At 39.5% G+C, this 16,532-nt stretch overlaps 1 protein-coding gene across 1 annotated transcript in view; it reads right to left on the reverse strand.

Moving 5' to 3' along the window:
• MAGI2 (membrane associated guanylate kinase, WW and PDZ domain containing 2) overlaps nt 1-16,532 on the reverse strand; it is a 1,134,938-nt gene that overhangs the window by 318,146 nt on the left and 800,260 nt on the right. The window contains exon 8 of the mRNA XM_039239084.1: nt 1,397-1,518. Within this exon, the coding sequence (XP_039095015.1) occupies nt 1,397-1,518 (122 nt within the window). The remainder of the gene's footprint in view (nt 1-1,396; nt 1,519-16,532) is intronic.

Here is a 16,532-nt window from a genome sequence, read left to right on the forward strand (position 1 = left end):
ATTTAGGAGTGCCTGGATGTGGGACTGAGTTAATACATTGTGAGATGCTATAAAGTAACCAGATAAAGTTCTACTAACCTGATAGTCTTTAGTAAACTCTAAAAGGTGAGCAAAAGGCAAGCTGATATTTCTATATATAATTATGAATGTAAAGGTAACACATTTTGTTACAATATTGTTGATTCATTCAAATCATATACCTAAATAATCTGAACAAAACTTGCCCCCACTTATCTAGGTTTTACCACCTAGATAGAATTGTTATAGAATATGCTTTTCCAGCTATGATCTGTAATCAGTATATTCCTAAGCATATTAAATGCTTAAAAAATAACAGTCCTGCTGGGAAACAGAATTAATATCTGCCTTAAATGCCATCTCAATCAGGTATGTGTGTGTATATATATGTGTGTGTATGTGTGTGTCTGTATATATATAGGTACATACACACCCACTTTGGGTGATATGATTTGATATTTATAACAGTCACACTGTTAATAGTAACTTAGCTAAGTATTTTGGTGCTTTTGCTGTTGTTACATTTTGAGTGATATGTACTAGATATAATAAGTCATCATATGGGAATTTTACTTTATGTATTTACACATCACATATTAAATATTAAAATATTAAACAATTCTCTATTTTACATTTAAGTTTATTTTACATCTCTCTTCTTTAAAATGCGAATGAAACATGTATATAGCTTTGCCATCTACGTTTCCTTTATAAATGTAACATTTACAATTGGACAGAAGTTTTCGTGAGACCTTTACATTCATTGTGATTGTACAGAAGTGGTAAGGTGTTCGTGCTTCATTTATGAGCAAGAGCCCACAAGATGTGAAAAGTTTGTGCAGCAACCATCCCACTACGTGGCTCCAAGGTGTAGTTAAGTGCAGTGAGCAGCCCCGGACATACCGAAGGGCAAGGGTCTCCCTGTGCGGTCTCGCAGACAGTAAGACAAGTCATTCACACTGCGTGACCTCTCCCGAACAGCGTGGGGGCGGGCAGGTTTGGGCCTAGGTAATGTCGATGAGGAGCCGTCTACTGTCACAAAGGAGAACAAGCCTTATTTTTGTGCATGGTCTTTGAAGACAAACCTATGAGTTTCTATGAATCTGCAGTTCACAGTACCACTGTCAAAACCCATTAATCTCCACCAGGCAACATGCTGTAAATTCCTGCAAGGTACTGCCGGAGGCTTTAACTTAATCCATGGTTGCTAAGTGCATTAGTTTAGAAACAGAGCAACCGCCCAGCTAAAGCTAATAGAGGGCTTGGGGAAAGCACATCGATTAGTTGAAACAGTCCAAGCTAAAGGCATATTTGAAGAGCGGGCAGTTTGATAGATAATTCTCCCCTTTGAAACACTGTACATTGACATGGTACTTACCTCGGAAACCTGGGGCCTGCAGGGGCTTTGTTCCAAGTTCTGTGTGGGGCATGTTATGCTGCTGTAGCTTCCTTTTTGCTTCCAGGACAGGGTTTTCAAACTGTGTTCTTCTATTTATGTGGCTGAAAAATAAAACTTCAAATTAGGAAAACAGTGGGGCAAAGTCATTTAAGAGAACATATGTATAGCTCTATGGAGAACAGGTGATTAAGAGACACCTTATGTGATTAGTCAAATGTCGCACCAGGCATGAGGTCAAGTCTCTGCTGGGGCCTGGCCTGTGGACAACTCATATTTCTGTGACAAGAGCAGAGTTCTCAATGGCTTGATAATATGTTATCGTATTTAAATCATTCATGATTCGGCCAAAGGAACTAGAATGTACACTTGCTTTCTGGTCCACTTGTGTTAGTTTGAAATGAGTTGGATCCATTAAAACAAATGGTCTGGGGTGCTAGCGTGGCTCAGTTGGTTAAGCATCTGACTTCAGCTCAGGTCATGATCTCATGGTTCATGGGTTTGAGCCTCACATTGCGCTCTGTGCTGACAAGGTGGAGCCTACTTGGGACTCTCTGGCTCCTTTTCTCTATCTCTCTGCCCTTTCCCCTCTTGTGCTCTGCCTCTCAAAATAAATAAACATTCAGAAACATTACAAAAATAAAACAAATGGTCAGCAAATGAAATGTATACAAACGGTGATGAAAAGAGTATCATCTCAGCTTTGCTAAGTCCCCACATCTAATAAGATAAGTTAAATTCACTGATCACTAGCAACCAGCGTCCATACTTTTTAGACTCAGACAGACCTGGATTGAAGGGTTGGGATATAGAAGAAAAGACTCCCAAAGATATTTATGGAAGTTGTAGAAATGCCTGTAGGAGGGCTGATACTTAGATCACTCAAACGTAGAGTATTTACATTAGATATGATGAGATGATAAACTCACAGATATCAGATTCATAGCTGTGGTCAGCTAACTCGAGGGCTTCTAGTATAAGAATCCCTTATAGTCTGCTTACAGATTAGTGAATTCTTCTATGAAATTTAGAGCTCCTTGTCCTTGAAGAGGGTAGGAATCAACAACTCTGCCTCATGGCAGCATCACATAGCTCTTTCTCTAGGATATAAATCTCTCCATAAGAGGGCTAACATATATATTAGTTTTGATTCTTTGTACAAACAGAAATAGGATTATGGTATGATAAGCCTGAAGACCAAAGAGAAGGTAGAAGAGGAATGAACAAGTCTGAGTACTTAACTCTGTGCTAACTACAGTAGATACATTTTCTCAGTGTAGTTAAGTAATAGTCTTGAATCTGAATCATTGGTGTTTTAAAGGCAATGAGACTGACATGCAGCAGGTCGGATGACTTGTTCTAAATCTCCTGCCTAATAAGTGGCAAGGCTGGGATCTGACCATGCCTAGTTCTAAACTGCAATTCTTACATACTTTCTCTTTCCAATGTATGAGTTCACACTGGCAAGTGCACCCACGCACACACTCATATACACAGATTCCTCTCGTTATGTCTTCTAAAAGTACATATCAGAAAGAAAAGGAGGTAAAAGAAGCGAAGTCTCAACAACCAATTTTTCATTATTATTAATCAGATACTTCCTATCAAGACAGAAAAGCAGTTGTCAGAAATGTGATACGATTACTGCAGTATCTAATTACTTCCCCATGGGGTGGGGGGTGGGGAGGAAGGTAGCTGCCTGCCACACAGTCTCTGGAGTCAATTGGTGCTGGATTCAAAATCTAGCTTCACTGCTTGATTAGCTGTGTGATTAAATCTTCATCTGTTGTATGGACATTATATTGCTTTCCTCCTGGGCAGGTTGTGAGGGTTCAATGAAATAGTGAGTACTGGTGCAGGGGATCAAACACAGACAGTTCAATAACTAGCAGCAGCTCTTACCATCATGCCACCAGCAACCCAGTCCTATCCTTACCATCATTGTCAGCATTCTGAGTCCATAGGAAAGGCTTTATGGGATTGCGGGGGAGGGATTTAAAAGCCCTTTCTCTCCTATTGCTTCTGGTGCTATTTAGGAAGAGGGTGGTTTATAGCAATGTTCTTTGGTAATAGAACTCACCAGTACAGAGTTCAAAGTAAATCTGCCTTAAGTAAAATTCTTTTCAATTAGATGAAATGCTGTAATGCTCTTGTGCACAAAGGAGTCACCATGATCTGTGGCGTGTAGTGAGCTATGGCATGTGGTCTTTCAGAGCTTCTTTGCCCTGGAAACTTTGACACCTCCACTCCATTGCAGGAGGTTTAGAGTTTGAGGTTTGTCTTCCATCTTCTCCACTTTCATGACCCCTCTTATTAAAATCCCCTGAGAATCAAGAGCAAAAGTAAACTATTGGAACCTCATCAAGATGAAAATCTTCTGCACAGCAAAGGAAACAATCCATAAAACTAATAGGCAACCGACGGAATGGGAAAAGAGAGTTGCAAATGACATATCAGATAAAGGGCTAGTATCCAGAATCCATAAGGAACTCACCAAACTCCACACCCGAAAAACAAACAATCCAGTGAAGAAATGGGCAGAAGACATGAACAGACACTTCTCTAAAGAGGACATCCAGATGGCCAACAGACACATGAAACGACGCTCAGTGTCCCTCCTCATCAGGGAAATAAAAATCAAAACCACACTGAGATACACCTCACGCCAGTCAGAGTGGCTAAAATGAACAAATCAGGAGACTCTAGATGTTGGCGAAGATGTGGAGAAATGGGCAACCTCCTACACTGTTGGTGAGAATGTGAACTGGTGCAGCCCCTCTGGAAAACAGTGTGAAGGTTCCTCAAAAAATTAACAATAGAACTCCCCTATGACCCAGCAATAGCACTGCTAGGAATTTACCCAAGGGATACACGAGTGTTGATGCACAGGGGTCCATGTACCCCAATGTTCATAGAAGCACTCTCAACACTAGCCAAAACATGGAAAGAGCCTAAGTGTCCATCAACAGACGAATGGATCAAGAAGATGTGGTTTATCTATACAATGGAATACTACATGGCAATGAGAAAGAATGAAATCTGGCCATGTGTAGCAACATGGATAGAACTTGAGGGTGTTATGCTGAGTGGAAGAAGTCAGGCAGAGAAAGACAGATACCATATGCTTTCACTTATAGGAGGATTAGGAGAAACTTAATGCAGGACCATGGGGGAGGAGAAGGGGAAAAATAGTTGGGGAGAGGGAGGGAGGCAAACCATGAGAGACTCTTGAATGCTGAGAACAAACTGAGGGCTGATGGGGGTGGGGTACAGGGGAAGGGAAGTGATGGGCATGAAGAAGGGCACTTGTTGGGATGAGCACTGGGTGTTATATGGAAACCAACTTGACAATAAACTATGAAAAAAAAAAAAAGAAGAGGAAAAAAATAAAATCCCCTGGAATCTTCCTATTACCCAAAAAAATATCATTCCCGACTTTGCCCTTCCTTATCTCTGTAACGTCACCTTTGGCCGCGTCACCACATGCCCCTTTTGCTTTGGGCACACTTGGAGCTACTCTCTCACTGACAACACTAGGCCAGTGTTCTTATCTTTTCATGTGAGATTCAGTGTATCATACTGCAGCACTTGAAGCAAGACCACCTGGGTGTGAGATGGTGTCTTGGACAAATTCCTAAACTCCAGAGGCACCAATATTCTCGTTTGTAAAATGGGGACATTACTATCTGCTTCTTGGAATTGCTGTGAAGATCAGAGAAATAAGGATTGCAAAGCATAGATATATAGGAAGAACCCCACAATTGTGAGGTCTTATTTATTGTTTATCCTTCAAGGTCTAGCTATTCTTTATCCCTATTATAATTAAGTGCTGTTGTCAGGGTCATTATCATCACGATGCTTCTCTCATCTGTGCTTTAACTCCTTTCCTAGCCTCCCCTAACAACACTGCCAACCTGTGTTACACTCTTCTTGGCTCTCATAAAACCTTGAACAGAATTCTTTTGTCCCAGCTTCTTTCTTTCTTTTCTTATAACCTGTCTCGTCATTAAGAGGATTTGGGGGTACTTTTAAGCCACAAAGACAACAGAAAGGAAAGAAAATCAGGCTGACATTAGTTGAATCCAGATAGAAGATCCATAGACAAACTTGATAATACAGGATCCTGCTTGTTTACTAGCGTTATGTTACAAATGAGCTTTGAGCATTCAGGCTGGTAATTCCATGGGAGAGAGAATATGGTTATATTCTTCAGAGTATTCAAGTTAAACCCAAGATGTTCAGAGGACATAGTATTCCTGTTACTGTTTTCTAGGTCTTGGATTAAAGAGGTTTTCGTGATATGATATACCATATCCTAAATGATAGTTTCACAATAATGAATTTCATGAACTATCATAACCATATCATACTGTAGTTTAAGAATGGAATTTCATGTTTATTTCCTTCCCTATTTTTTTTAAAAATACAGTTCTTTAGTAGACTCCATTCAAATGGTTTATTGGTTGTTAATAAATTGGCAACACAAAGAGAGGCCAAGGGCATGCTCCTAGCCAGGTTCTGGTGTGTGGGCTCAGGCAGGAGACGGTGCCCTGGGGCAGGGTGCAGACACCCAGTGTCCCAAAGGTTGAAAGGAAAAGGCCCCACTTGTGGGGAATCCTCTGGGATGAACACAGCAGCCAGTGAGCAAACAGAACCAGAGGAGCTAAACGAAAACAAGGGACAAGGGACAGGTGGGTGGGGGCGGGGAAAGGCAGCATCCTCTGGCAGCCCCCACCCCTGCCCATGGGGGCTCAGTGGCCTTTGCCTGCATCCCAATTGTGCACATCTGTACAGGTTCCATGTGTCCAGCTTTTTTATGCTCAGCACTGGATGCAGTGAAAGACGTTATTTTTTTATTAAATAACTAAATGATGAGTGTGTGTGTTAAGACTTGTTTACTAATATATATTAGTAATTTTGACAAACCAAGAAACATCTTTGATGTGTACTGAAGTATCAGCTTTCTTCATTTCCTGTCTGTTCTATTTCTGTTCTGCGAGGTCACTGTTCATCATACGAGTAAATTTATCCTCAGAAAATACATTATAAGAGCATTCTGGGATATATTCCTATATACAGTTGGGTTCCCCCAACTGCCACCTGCATGTGATTATTTAGAAAAATCAATATGTAGCCACCTACCTTATGGACACTATTTTGAAAATGCTCCCTTCACCATCAAAGTGAATTTCTAGAGTTCACAGAGAATGAAAATATCAATGAACCAGTCTGGCATGCCTTGTGCCCCACAAATAGTGGAAGCTGGGTATGGCTTTAGTATCCTGAACTAATTGCTGCAGAACATTCACATCATAAATGAAGTCATTCATTTAAAAGTTAAAATGCTCCCAAGCTTGAAAAGGCCTATCACAAAGAAATATGATGGTAGCTGAATTAGAAAGCTTTGTCTTTCTCGTGCTTTCAAAATGAATAGTTTCAAGTCCTTTTAGCCAGGATTTGGGGGTCTTACAATGTGCACAAAGGATGTGAATGACAAATGCCACCATCCTTCTCATTCTTTAGGCTCTGCAAGGTCATTGCTAGCTATTTCATCTTGCTTCCACATAGACCAGGAACCCGGGCTGCTACCAAGAGTTCTTGCCCTTTAATTATATCTAGTCTATTGTCATTTTACTAAGAGATAAGAGAATCTTTAGGTGTTGCCAGCTAAGTGAATGAAAGCCATATTCTGAAGTGGGTATAACCTCACAACCCCGTTTTCCCTTCACAAGAACTAGTGATTTGAGATGATTCCATATTGGGTTGGGGAAGGGATCAGGATTCAAGAATGAAATTCAAGGATGTTCAAGGATGAAATTCTTCTTTGTCTTTGTGCTCACTCGTTTTCAGCCTAATTCCCTCCTTTCACTATGGAATGGAGACTTAAAATAAGTCCATCTGTGGCAGTGATTTGTAGTTCTGAATGAACCTGAAGAGCTTAAAAACAAGCAAACCAACAAAAACACGAAGAGAGAAGACTCAAGCCCATCCCAAATCAACTGAACCTTAATCTCAGAATGAGCTACAGGCATTGACATTTAAAAACAAAAACAAAAACAAAAACTTCCCAAGTAACAGTAGTGTGCAACTAGGGTTGCAATCTCCTCTGGAGGTAGAAGCTGAGAAGGTGTGAAAAGGTAGTTGAATAAGGGATTTCTTGCCTGAAAAGATTTGTGTGGAAGTCTCTTTTTCTCTATGTGGCCTTACAGAGTACTAGGAAATGCTACTTTGGCTCCAGAAGTCAGAAGTTTCACAACATGCACAGAGGGGGAAAAATATTTGTAGCCAATTGGATGAGAGGCTATCCAAAGTAGTCCCAGGCCAGTGTCTTATTTGACTGCTACCTCCTTCACTGAGGGCATGGAAGAAACAAGAGTAAAGTTGGACATCCTAAGCCCATCAGTACACACAGGACAGGTCAACTGAGGGTCATCATGGCCATCATATGACCCCCACTACCAGTGCTGCCTCCATATTCCAGCCTCTTCATGCCCCACCTTGTTTCTCCTGGGTTTTTGGAGATTAGTTCACAATCATAGTCACAAAAGACATCCACTGTACTCAATGGCTACTCTCCCACCATCTTGACTAAAGTTGACAGTTTAGAAATGAACCTTTGGGTTGATGTGAGACAGAGAAGAGAATAGCTTTCAAGTGGAGATTGTACCACAATTGAAATATTTGCAAGGTGGTCAAGGTGGCTACGCTAATTATTTTAAGGTAATTACAAATAACTAGTGCTCAATAAATATTTGTTGAGTAAGTTCATGGATAGGAGGCAGGCATCCATGAAAGGTGATAGATATCATTGGTTGCCAGTTTAATTCTCCTGTAAAATATTCCTCATGACAGAACTTTATGTGAAGTTTAGGGCCAGATTATGTATATAACCAACCTGCCTTTGGGTGAAGACATCACTAGCAGCTGCTACCTTGTGTTACTCTAGAAATGTGCTCATACAGAAAAGCACTGTGTTAGGGACAAAATGAGGGAGCCCATGAAGGCAGCCACTCAGCACTGAGTGTGAGAAGACTGGTTTGGGATTCATGGTTGCAACTCAGTATATCATTCCTTCTCTGTAATCTTGCTCCTATGGGGGCTTCCCAAAATCTTTTTCACTTGGAGCATTTTTTTAAGTAGAATAATTCCTGAATGGAATCAGAGTGTGAATCTCCTGGTTCCTTGGAATTCCCTAGGTTTTCTGTTATCCCCTTTCTGATCCCCATGCTTCTTGGTGGTCAAAAAAGTCTGCATATTACCTCCTCACATCTGAACCCCTAGAGTGTAGCTACATTGGCAAACACATACATTGTACCCTCCCTATGCATACTTTATTCATTTTTAAACAAGCCTTGAAAAGACTCCATAAAATTTTCTCTACTATGAAATTTTAAGTAGTAAAAAATACTTCATGCCTTGGAAACTAAGAGAGGATAATAACCCTATGGGGAGATCCTGGGGCCAACCCTCTTCCCAGAAGGAAAAGCAGTATAATAACTGCTTGGTCACTATAGACACGTTGCTGGCATTCCCATTCAAGCTCCACCACATCCTAGGTGTGTGACCTTGGAGATATCATTTACTCTTTTTGTGCTTCAGAATTTTTTATGCATAGAGCTGGGATAAAAGTAATACCCACTTCATAGAGTTGTGCATATTAAATGAATTTAAGTGAATAAATCACTTCAGACCAGTACCTGGATGTAAGTAGTCAGTAAATGCTATCATGACTCATCAAATGTTTGTTTCTCAAATACTTTGCTCAGCACTATGGAAGAAGGTGCAGGGAGGGGTAACAATCAATTAGACATGTAGTCTAGTATGAGAGATAAAACACAGAAACAGAAAGAATTATAAAGTAGGGCTGACTTATACAAAGTATGCCTTACAGAGCTTTGAAAAGCTAAATTTTAAAAGTACTAGTCTAAAGACAAATGTTTTAAGTATATTTTGTTTTAAAATAGGAGCTTTAGATAAATGGAAGAATCAAGTCTCTTTTACTTGGAGCATTTCTTTTAACAGAATAATTGAATCCCACCTCTGGAAAGATTTCTTCCCAATTCTAACACTTAAGTGACAATTTTCTTTTTATAAATGTCCATTCATTATGCCTTACTGTACTTGAGGGTAAAGTGAGTTTGCTCTGTCAATGAGGATGGGAAGAGTGAGTTATTCACATATTACTTGCTCCTGCTTTTCCTGGACAAAAGGGTGTCTGACCTGGGGATATAGTGTCCAGGTGGGAGGTAGAATCATAGCTGATTGAGAAGAGTATTTACATATTAGACTGAACCTCTGAGGAGTTTGTCCTCCATTTACCATAAGTCTGAACTTACCAAATCTGGATATATTTTCAGATAAATGAACTCTCTCCACCTTTCTCCAGCAGTAGTGTTAAGTTACTGAGTTAAGCCATTGACCTGCAATGTTTATTTTATATATAAGGGGCATTCATCAATTATCCATTACTACTTACCAGTTACACAGAAAACTTGATATTTTACTCCTAGCAGAAATAGCAATGTGCATTGTCAATCATGTCATGAAGCCCCTAGGATGTACAGATACACAGACTCATTTTCAAAAATTTCAGACCCATTGGGCATGCATTTAAAAATGTGTTCTATTCATCTCCTCCTGTTCCCATAAAACATCTCTCTTAAGGGGCGCCTGGGTGGCTTAGTCGGTTAAGCATCCGATTTTCGCTTGGGTCATGATCTCATGGTTCGTGGGTTCGAGCCCCGCGTCGGGCTCTGTGCTGACTGCCAGCTCAGAACCTGGAGTCTGTTTCAGAGTCTGTGACTCCCTCTCTCTCTGACCCTCCCCTGCTCACGCTGTCTCTCTCTCTCTCTCCTAGAAATAAATTTAAAAAAAATTTATAAATTAAAAAAAAAAACATCTCTCTTAAATGTTATTGCTGGGTACAATACTATTATCAAAGGTATTTCTAAACTTGCTTCTCAACTGAGCAAAAAAAGTGAATTATAAACTTAAAGGTAAGATAGAGCTTACCTAGAGGGAAACTAGAAGACTGTGCTATTCCAGGATCTTTCTGTATTAAGAGCCAAGACTAATACATCCTCTTCCACTGGTGTCTGCCAACAATGACTGAATGGCTCTGTCCTTCAAGTCTCATATATAAGTTCATTAATTTATCATTGTGTGAGGCACTGGGGACACAAACATGTCAGGTGACCAGCCACTTCAGTTCCTAGGACTAGGGAATTTCCAAGGGCATGAGACTTTCGGTTTTAAAATTGGGACAGTCCTGGGTAAACTAGGACGAGAAGAAAAGACAACTTAGTCTTACTGCTTCAGGGAAAGGCTCACAAAAAAGGGGACATTGGAGGAGGTTTTAGAATGCATTTTGCCAGATGGAAAGGGAGCATTTTGGGAAGAGAGTAATGGACACAAAGGTGTTTAGGAATATTCACTTCTGCTTAGCTAGAGTAAAAGGCTAGTGAATACAAAGATGCACATGATTGCCTGTGGCTGGTGTGAGAGCCAGAAGCAGAGAGAGAGGATGAAAGCTAAAAGACTGGAAAACCAGTTCCAAGTCATTGTATCGGGCTTGGTTTTGTCAGCGTTTCCCTACTTTGATTATGACTTTAGTCTAATGGATAGCTGTAGTTCTCAGTCTCCATCACGGAGGATGTGCCTTTTTCCTCATATGGTGAGTTTTACCATATCAACCAAATTGGAAAGCTGTAGGCTCCCTAGAATTCTCAATCCTTTCAGCATCACTTACTGGCCACATCCAATGTAGTAGGTATTGTTCTCACCTGGGGCTATGAGTATGAGTCAGAGGCTCTCCAGGACTATGAAGAATAACACCATCCAGGGAACTAAACATTATCATGTGCTGGGAGGTATGAGAGTAATCTGACCTATGATATACTCTGCATTGGACTGGATTGTTATTGATTAATAAATTATGTGCTGTTAAAATGTGAAGTCACGCTATAGTGTTAAGTCCGCGGAACTGCATACGTCACTCATATATAATGACAGACATACAAAGCCTGTCATACAGGAACACTTTGGAGCCTGGCTCCAAGGACGATCAGAGAATTGCCAGAGACACTCAGAATAGTGAGGAATCATGCAGGCAACATCACTGATCTTGGCAATTATCCAGGAAAGGAGGAAGCCAGGGAAAGAGCGCTAATAAGGGGGGGGGGTAGACAAGACTGGGGGCAGGACTGTGGCAGATTCTCACAGTCAACAGGACATGAAGATAATTCCAATTCCATGTATTACCAAAACTCCAAACATCTCCAGATACAATAACCATAGTGAGAAAAATATTAAAAGGTATTATGCTTGACTACTGGGTCTTTATTACTGCCTGGACCAGGGGGAAATCAAATATATAGCTATTCCTTTTACATGCTGGAAAAGTAATGCAGGAGGAACCAGAAAACCAATGAACCAAGCAAAAAACACTTTTATTTTGATACTTGGCAAAAACTTTTATTGCAATACCATGGGGCCTGAGTGTGGGCAGGAGGCTCTCATTCTGAGAAGGTAAGGACCTTGGTAAGAAAGGCATAGGGGGAAAACAGTAGTGGGAATAGAGAATAAAGGTTCAGCAGAACTAAGAGCAAAGAAAGGTGGAAATGAGTTACTCCACTGTCGTTTTCAATAGGTTGCTTTTTGGAGGACAAATATTGTTGCAAAATTTCACATAATTAGCAGACTATGTTTACATTATGCCATTGCTGGAAGAGGAAGGCTTTGTACAGATTAGACGATAGTTCCATGTAGCTGTAATGAGGTATGTATTTTCACATAACGCGTTTGTTCCTTTTCATAATACATACCAGGAAAGCAAATTTAGGCTCGCATGTTGGGCTGAGTTTATATTTTTCATTCTGAATTGCTAAATAAAGATGAAAGGTGTGATGTTGAATATTTCAGAAGCGCATTCCATTTTGCAGTTTTAAAGTTACTTAGTTCCTGTTCTGATTTAAATTATTAAATAGATGCCAGAATTTGGGGAAAAACAATTGTTTGAAGAATGAATGTCAGCCTTGTAAATAAAGGAGAAAATAAAGGGAGAATGGTGAATGATAAAGAGGTGGGAACTAATATTAATTCAGTAAATACTATATGCCAAACCCTCAGCTAAACAGGCTCCATACTTTTAATTCATGTGCTCTTCAAAGAGGGTAAATGATTTTCTGCAGCTCCCTACAGTAAAGGGCACATGCATGATTAAACCCAGCTCTGTGTAATGCCAAGTCCAACAACACTGATTTATGTCATTCTGACACAAATATACACTTAACTTTTCAAATGACATAACACGTATATACAGCCATGAACTATGTTTGTAATCTTTAATATACTTTAATCAGGTGATTCTCAATTTCTTTTCACCAGAATTTACTGTGATATTGGTAACTTTTACAGTATTGTAAATTACCACAAGGTTGTAAAATGGATGAAAAAAGGACAAAAATTTTGAAAACACACATTATTTTGATTATGAAATGATTTTGTTTCTTTAGAGCACCCAAAGAATATGTACATAGAAATGGGGACTTAGGTTTCGTAAGAAAATGTGTGTGTGTGTGTGTGCCTCTGTGTGTACGTTTTGAAAAATGAAATAGTAATGAGAATATGGGTGAGGAACTAGGAGCCCTGGCTTCGCATAACACCGTTTTTAAACCAGAAGAGTCTCCTTCAAGGATTGCCTTTCAGATTCCCTGAGGCTTAATCTTAACTCAATTTTCTTGAGCTCTGCTCTTAGAAGTCTGGGAGTCGAACATGAGGCATGTCTCTGGCAATTATGATATTGATCATAAGATGATTCTGCATTAATATTTACGAATAGGTTAAGGCTGTATGTGAGTGAGAATGAGGAAGTCAATAATAACACAAATATGCATGTCTTGTCTCAAATTTTGATAAGGGCATGTTAGGTCTTGCTGAGGTCCAGTGATACAATAAGAAATGAAAATGAGATACTTACTCAGCAGGAAATTCCTTACATGGTAACACGGTGGAATCTAGAGTACTGCTCAGCTCTCTCCCTGACACATAAAAGGTACCTGTGAGTTATGTACTCATGAGAGAGAACAGGGGTGAGAGATGCCACCTGCACTCTCTGCTACCCTCAATCTCCTGTGTACCTCTGGAGTTTCACTAATGCGAAAGCCACTTACAATAAGTCTGAGTTGTCATTCTCTCCTATTTTTGACAGCAAATCAGTATTCAGGGTTTAAGCTATACTTGAAGGTTACACCCACGACTTACTACCTTTGTGAAGCTCCCCTGATACCTCTGAACTGCAATGGCCCATCTGTAAATATACTACTCACCTCATGGGACTGTTTTGAGGAGTACACAGATAAACTGTATGAAAGTATTTAAAGATGGAACATTATGGAAATTTAAATTGATTTTAATGTTGTTGTTATATTTAGAGTATGAGAGTTAAAGAGATCTTAAATATGGACAACATAAAGTCTCTAAATTCCTGTCCTGGGCTATAATTCTATTCTCTTCTTATAGCTTGAGGCCTCGGCTTCTAGAAGTTTCTCTGTCCACGAAACAGGAATAATAACACATAACATAAAGTGTTACAGTGATGATTCAGTGAGTTACATAAAATACCAACTACCTATCAAGTAGGTATAGGTACCAACTTAATAGATGCTAGCTATTAATATTATTTTTCTGGGTTGACTAATAGTTACTAAGTATTTACACATTAAGTCACAAACTAAACTACTAAGTAATATCACAGAAAAAAGGAAAGAAAATAATTTCTATCATTTTATCTATGTGAAAATATATTCACATTTTTTCCACCTAATTAAAACAGAAGAAATGGAAGTAAGACCAGGAAGAGGGGACCATGTCAGCCTCCATACACGAGTGTTGTACTTAATGGAAATCTGAACTAATTTCTTACCATTATGACAAACTTAACAAATGGTGCTTAATAAGCTATCAGAAACTACACACCTAATGGTGAGTTTCTTCCACACTCCATTAGTGCAAACGAATTTCACTGGTTTATCACAGCAAATTGACTTTCTTTTGCCTGTATGTAGTAGATCTGGCTGACCTCCTAAGCCACAGAGTAGAGTGTTTTTTTCCTTGACAATTTTGAAGTTCATCTCATAGCTAGATTGAATTTAAATGTGAAATTTTATAATACAGATTTTTGTAATCTACCTGTTTTTATTATATAATTAGCTGAATCTATTTTAATATCATTTTATCTAATTAAATACAAAGCCACCTGCTAAAAACTAGTAATAGTGTCTAACAATATCGCTTAACATCATAAAAAAGGGGAAAATGACATTCCCTTCAAATGTATTCAGCTTTGATAATAGTTCTTACCTGGACTTTTTGTTTATAAGCTTATCTTTATCTTTCTGCCCTTTTAATGACAACAGTAGCCACCATCTCATGTCTTTAGATATGAAGTGGATTTATAATTTTTTCCATAGCTTTGTGAGGAGATTCTATTATAATATTCCAACCTTTTTGGAAGCCTTCTTTCCAAAACACTTATGTGATAAGATGGTTAAAATCATTAAAATAAAATACAGGGGCACCTGGGTGGCTCAGTCGGTTAAGTGTCCGACTTTGGCTCAGGTCATGATCTCACAGTCTGTGAGTTTGAGCCCCACATCGGGCTCTGTGCTGACAGCTCAGAGCCTGGAGCCTGCCTCCAATTCTGGGTCTCCCTCTCTCTGCTCCTCCCCTGCTCACTCTCTGTCTCTCAAAATAAAGACATAAAATTTAAACAAAAGAAAATAAAATACAAAAGTGATCTAAAAGGCCTAAATGCCAGGCAAGTACTTTAATTCCAGAAAGGATTATTTTCTAAACTGGGGGAAAAATGGTTGTGTTGTTTAGGTATGCTAGTTTTCTACTTGCTGCAATCCTGAGGAATTTTTAGGATAATTTTGACTCCATGCAATTTTTACTTTATGTGCTAACTTTAGAACTTACTCTCAGTCTTAGATAGGACTCCAAAGTATGTGATGATATGGACTGGTATTATAAGACGATATCTGCAGTTCACTGACAAGAAGCCTAGCATGTTTAATCCAGAGAGAGAGTAGCTAAACTATAGAAGCTAACTGTTCTACAAATTATGAAATAATAACAATGATCTTGGGGTATCTGGGTTGGTCAGTTAGTTAAACATCTGATTTCAGTTCAGGTCATGGTCTCATGGTTCGTGAGTTTGAGCCCCATGTCAGGCTCTGTGCTGATAGCTCAGAGCCTGCAGCCTGCTTCAGATTCTATACCTCCCTTTCTCTCTGTCTTCCCCTGCTCTCTCTCTCTGTATGTCTCTCTCAAAAGTAAATAAACATTAAAAAATTAAAAAATAATAATAACAGTGATCTCTTTAAGTGTTATATAACATTGACAAGAAGCAAATGGGAATGTCCAGTGTAAGATGGTGGCAGCTTTCTCCTGTGTTGCCTTGCGTTGAGTCCCATTGGACTGGAGCCCCTCCTCCAGCAGGAGGGGCAGGGCTTCCCACAGGGCTCTAGGTATTCTTGGTACAGGAATAATACCCTCCACACAGCTCACATCCAGCTCAAATGGTTGTCTCCAACAGCCTTGAACTGCTGTTCAAGGTCCTCCAAATGCAGACTATCGTCCCTGTCATCACAAGGCTATTTTTAAGTTCTTATGGTCCTATAAAAATGGCAGAGAAGGAGGAAGCAAGGTCTTTCCTGGGGAGCACACTGCATGGCGTTTCCAGTTCTGACCACTCCTGTCCTTTCTCTCTGGGATGCTGAGGGCTCAGGGAATGTGTCTCTCACATTGCTGCCTCCATGTCAATTTCCTCTGATCTGTCCTACCTGGTGTGCTACTGGGCTATATGTCTATGCTTAACCTCTGCAGAAGCATCTAAACAAGAGCCCAATTTAATTTGATACATTCATAAAAAATGCCTAAAGACAAAAAAAAAAAACCCTCCAAATGTTTACGAATATACTCATAAATATATTCTCAAAGGAAAGTTGATGCTGGAGAAATAACTCCTCTGTCTTTTATTACTGACTTCAAGACAAAGAAAATAATTCATTAGAATTGTAAAACTTGTCTTTAAAAAACATTTATATGTAACTCTGAT

Source organism: Hyaena hyaena, unplaced genomic scaffold, assembly GCF_003009895.1.
Source record: "Hyaena hyaena isolate Hyena2069 unplaced genomic scaffold, ASM300989v1 scaffold_152, whole genome shotgun sequence".
Classification (NCBI taxonomy): Eukaryota; Metazoa; Chordata; class Mammalia; order Carnivora; family Hyaenidae; genus Hyaena; species Hyaena hyaena.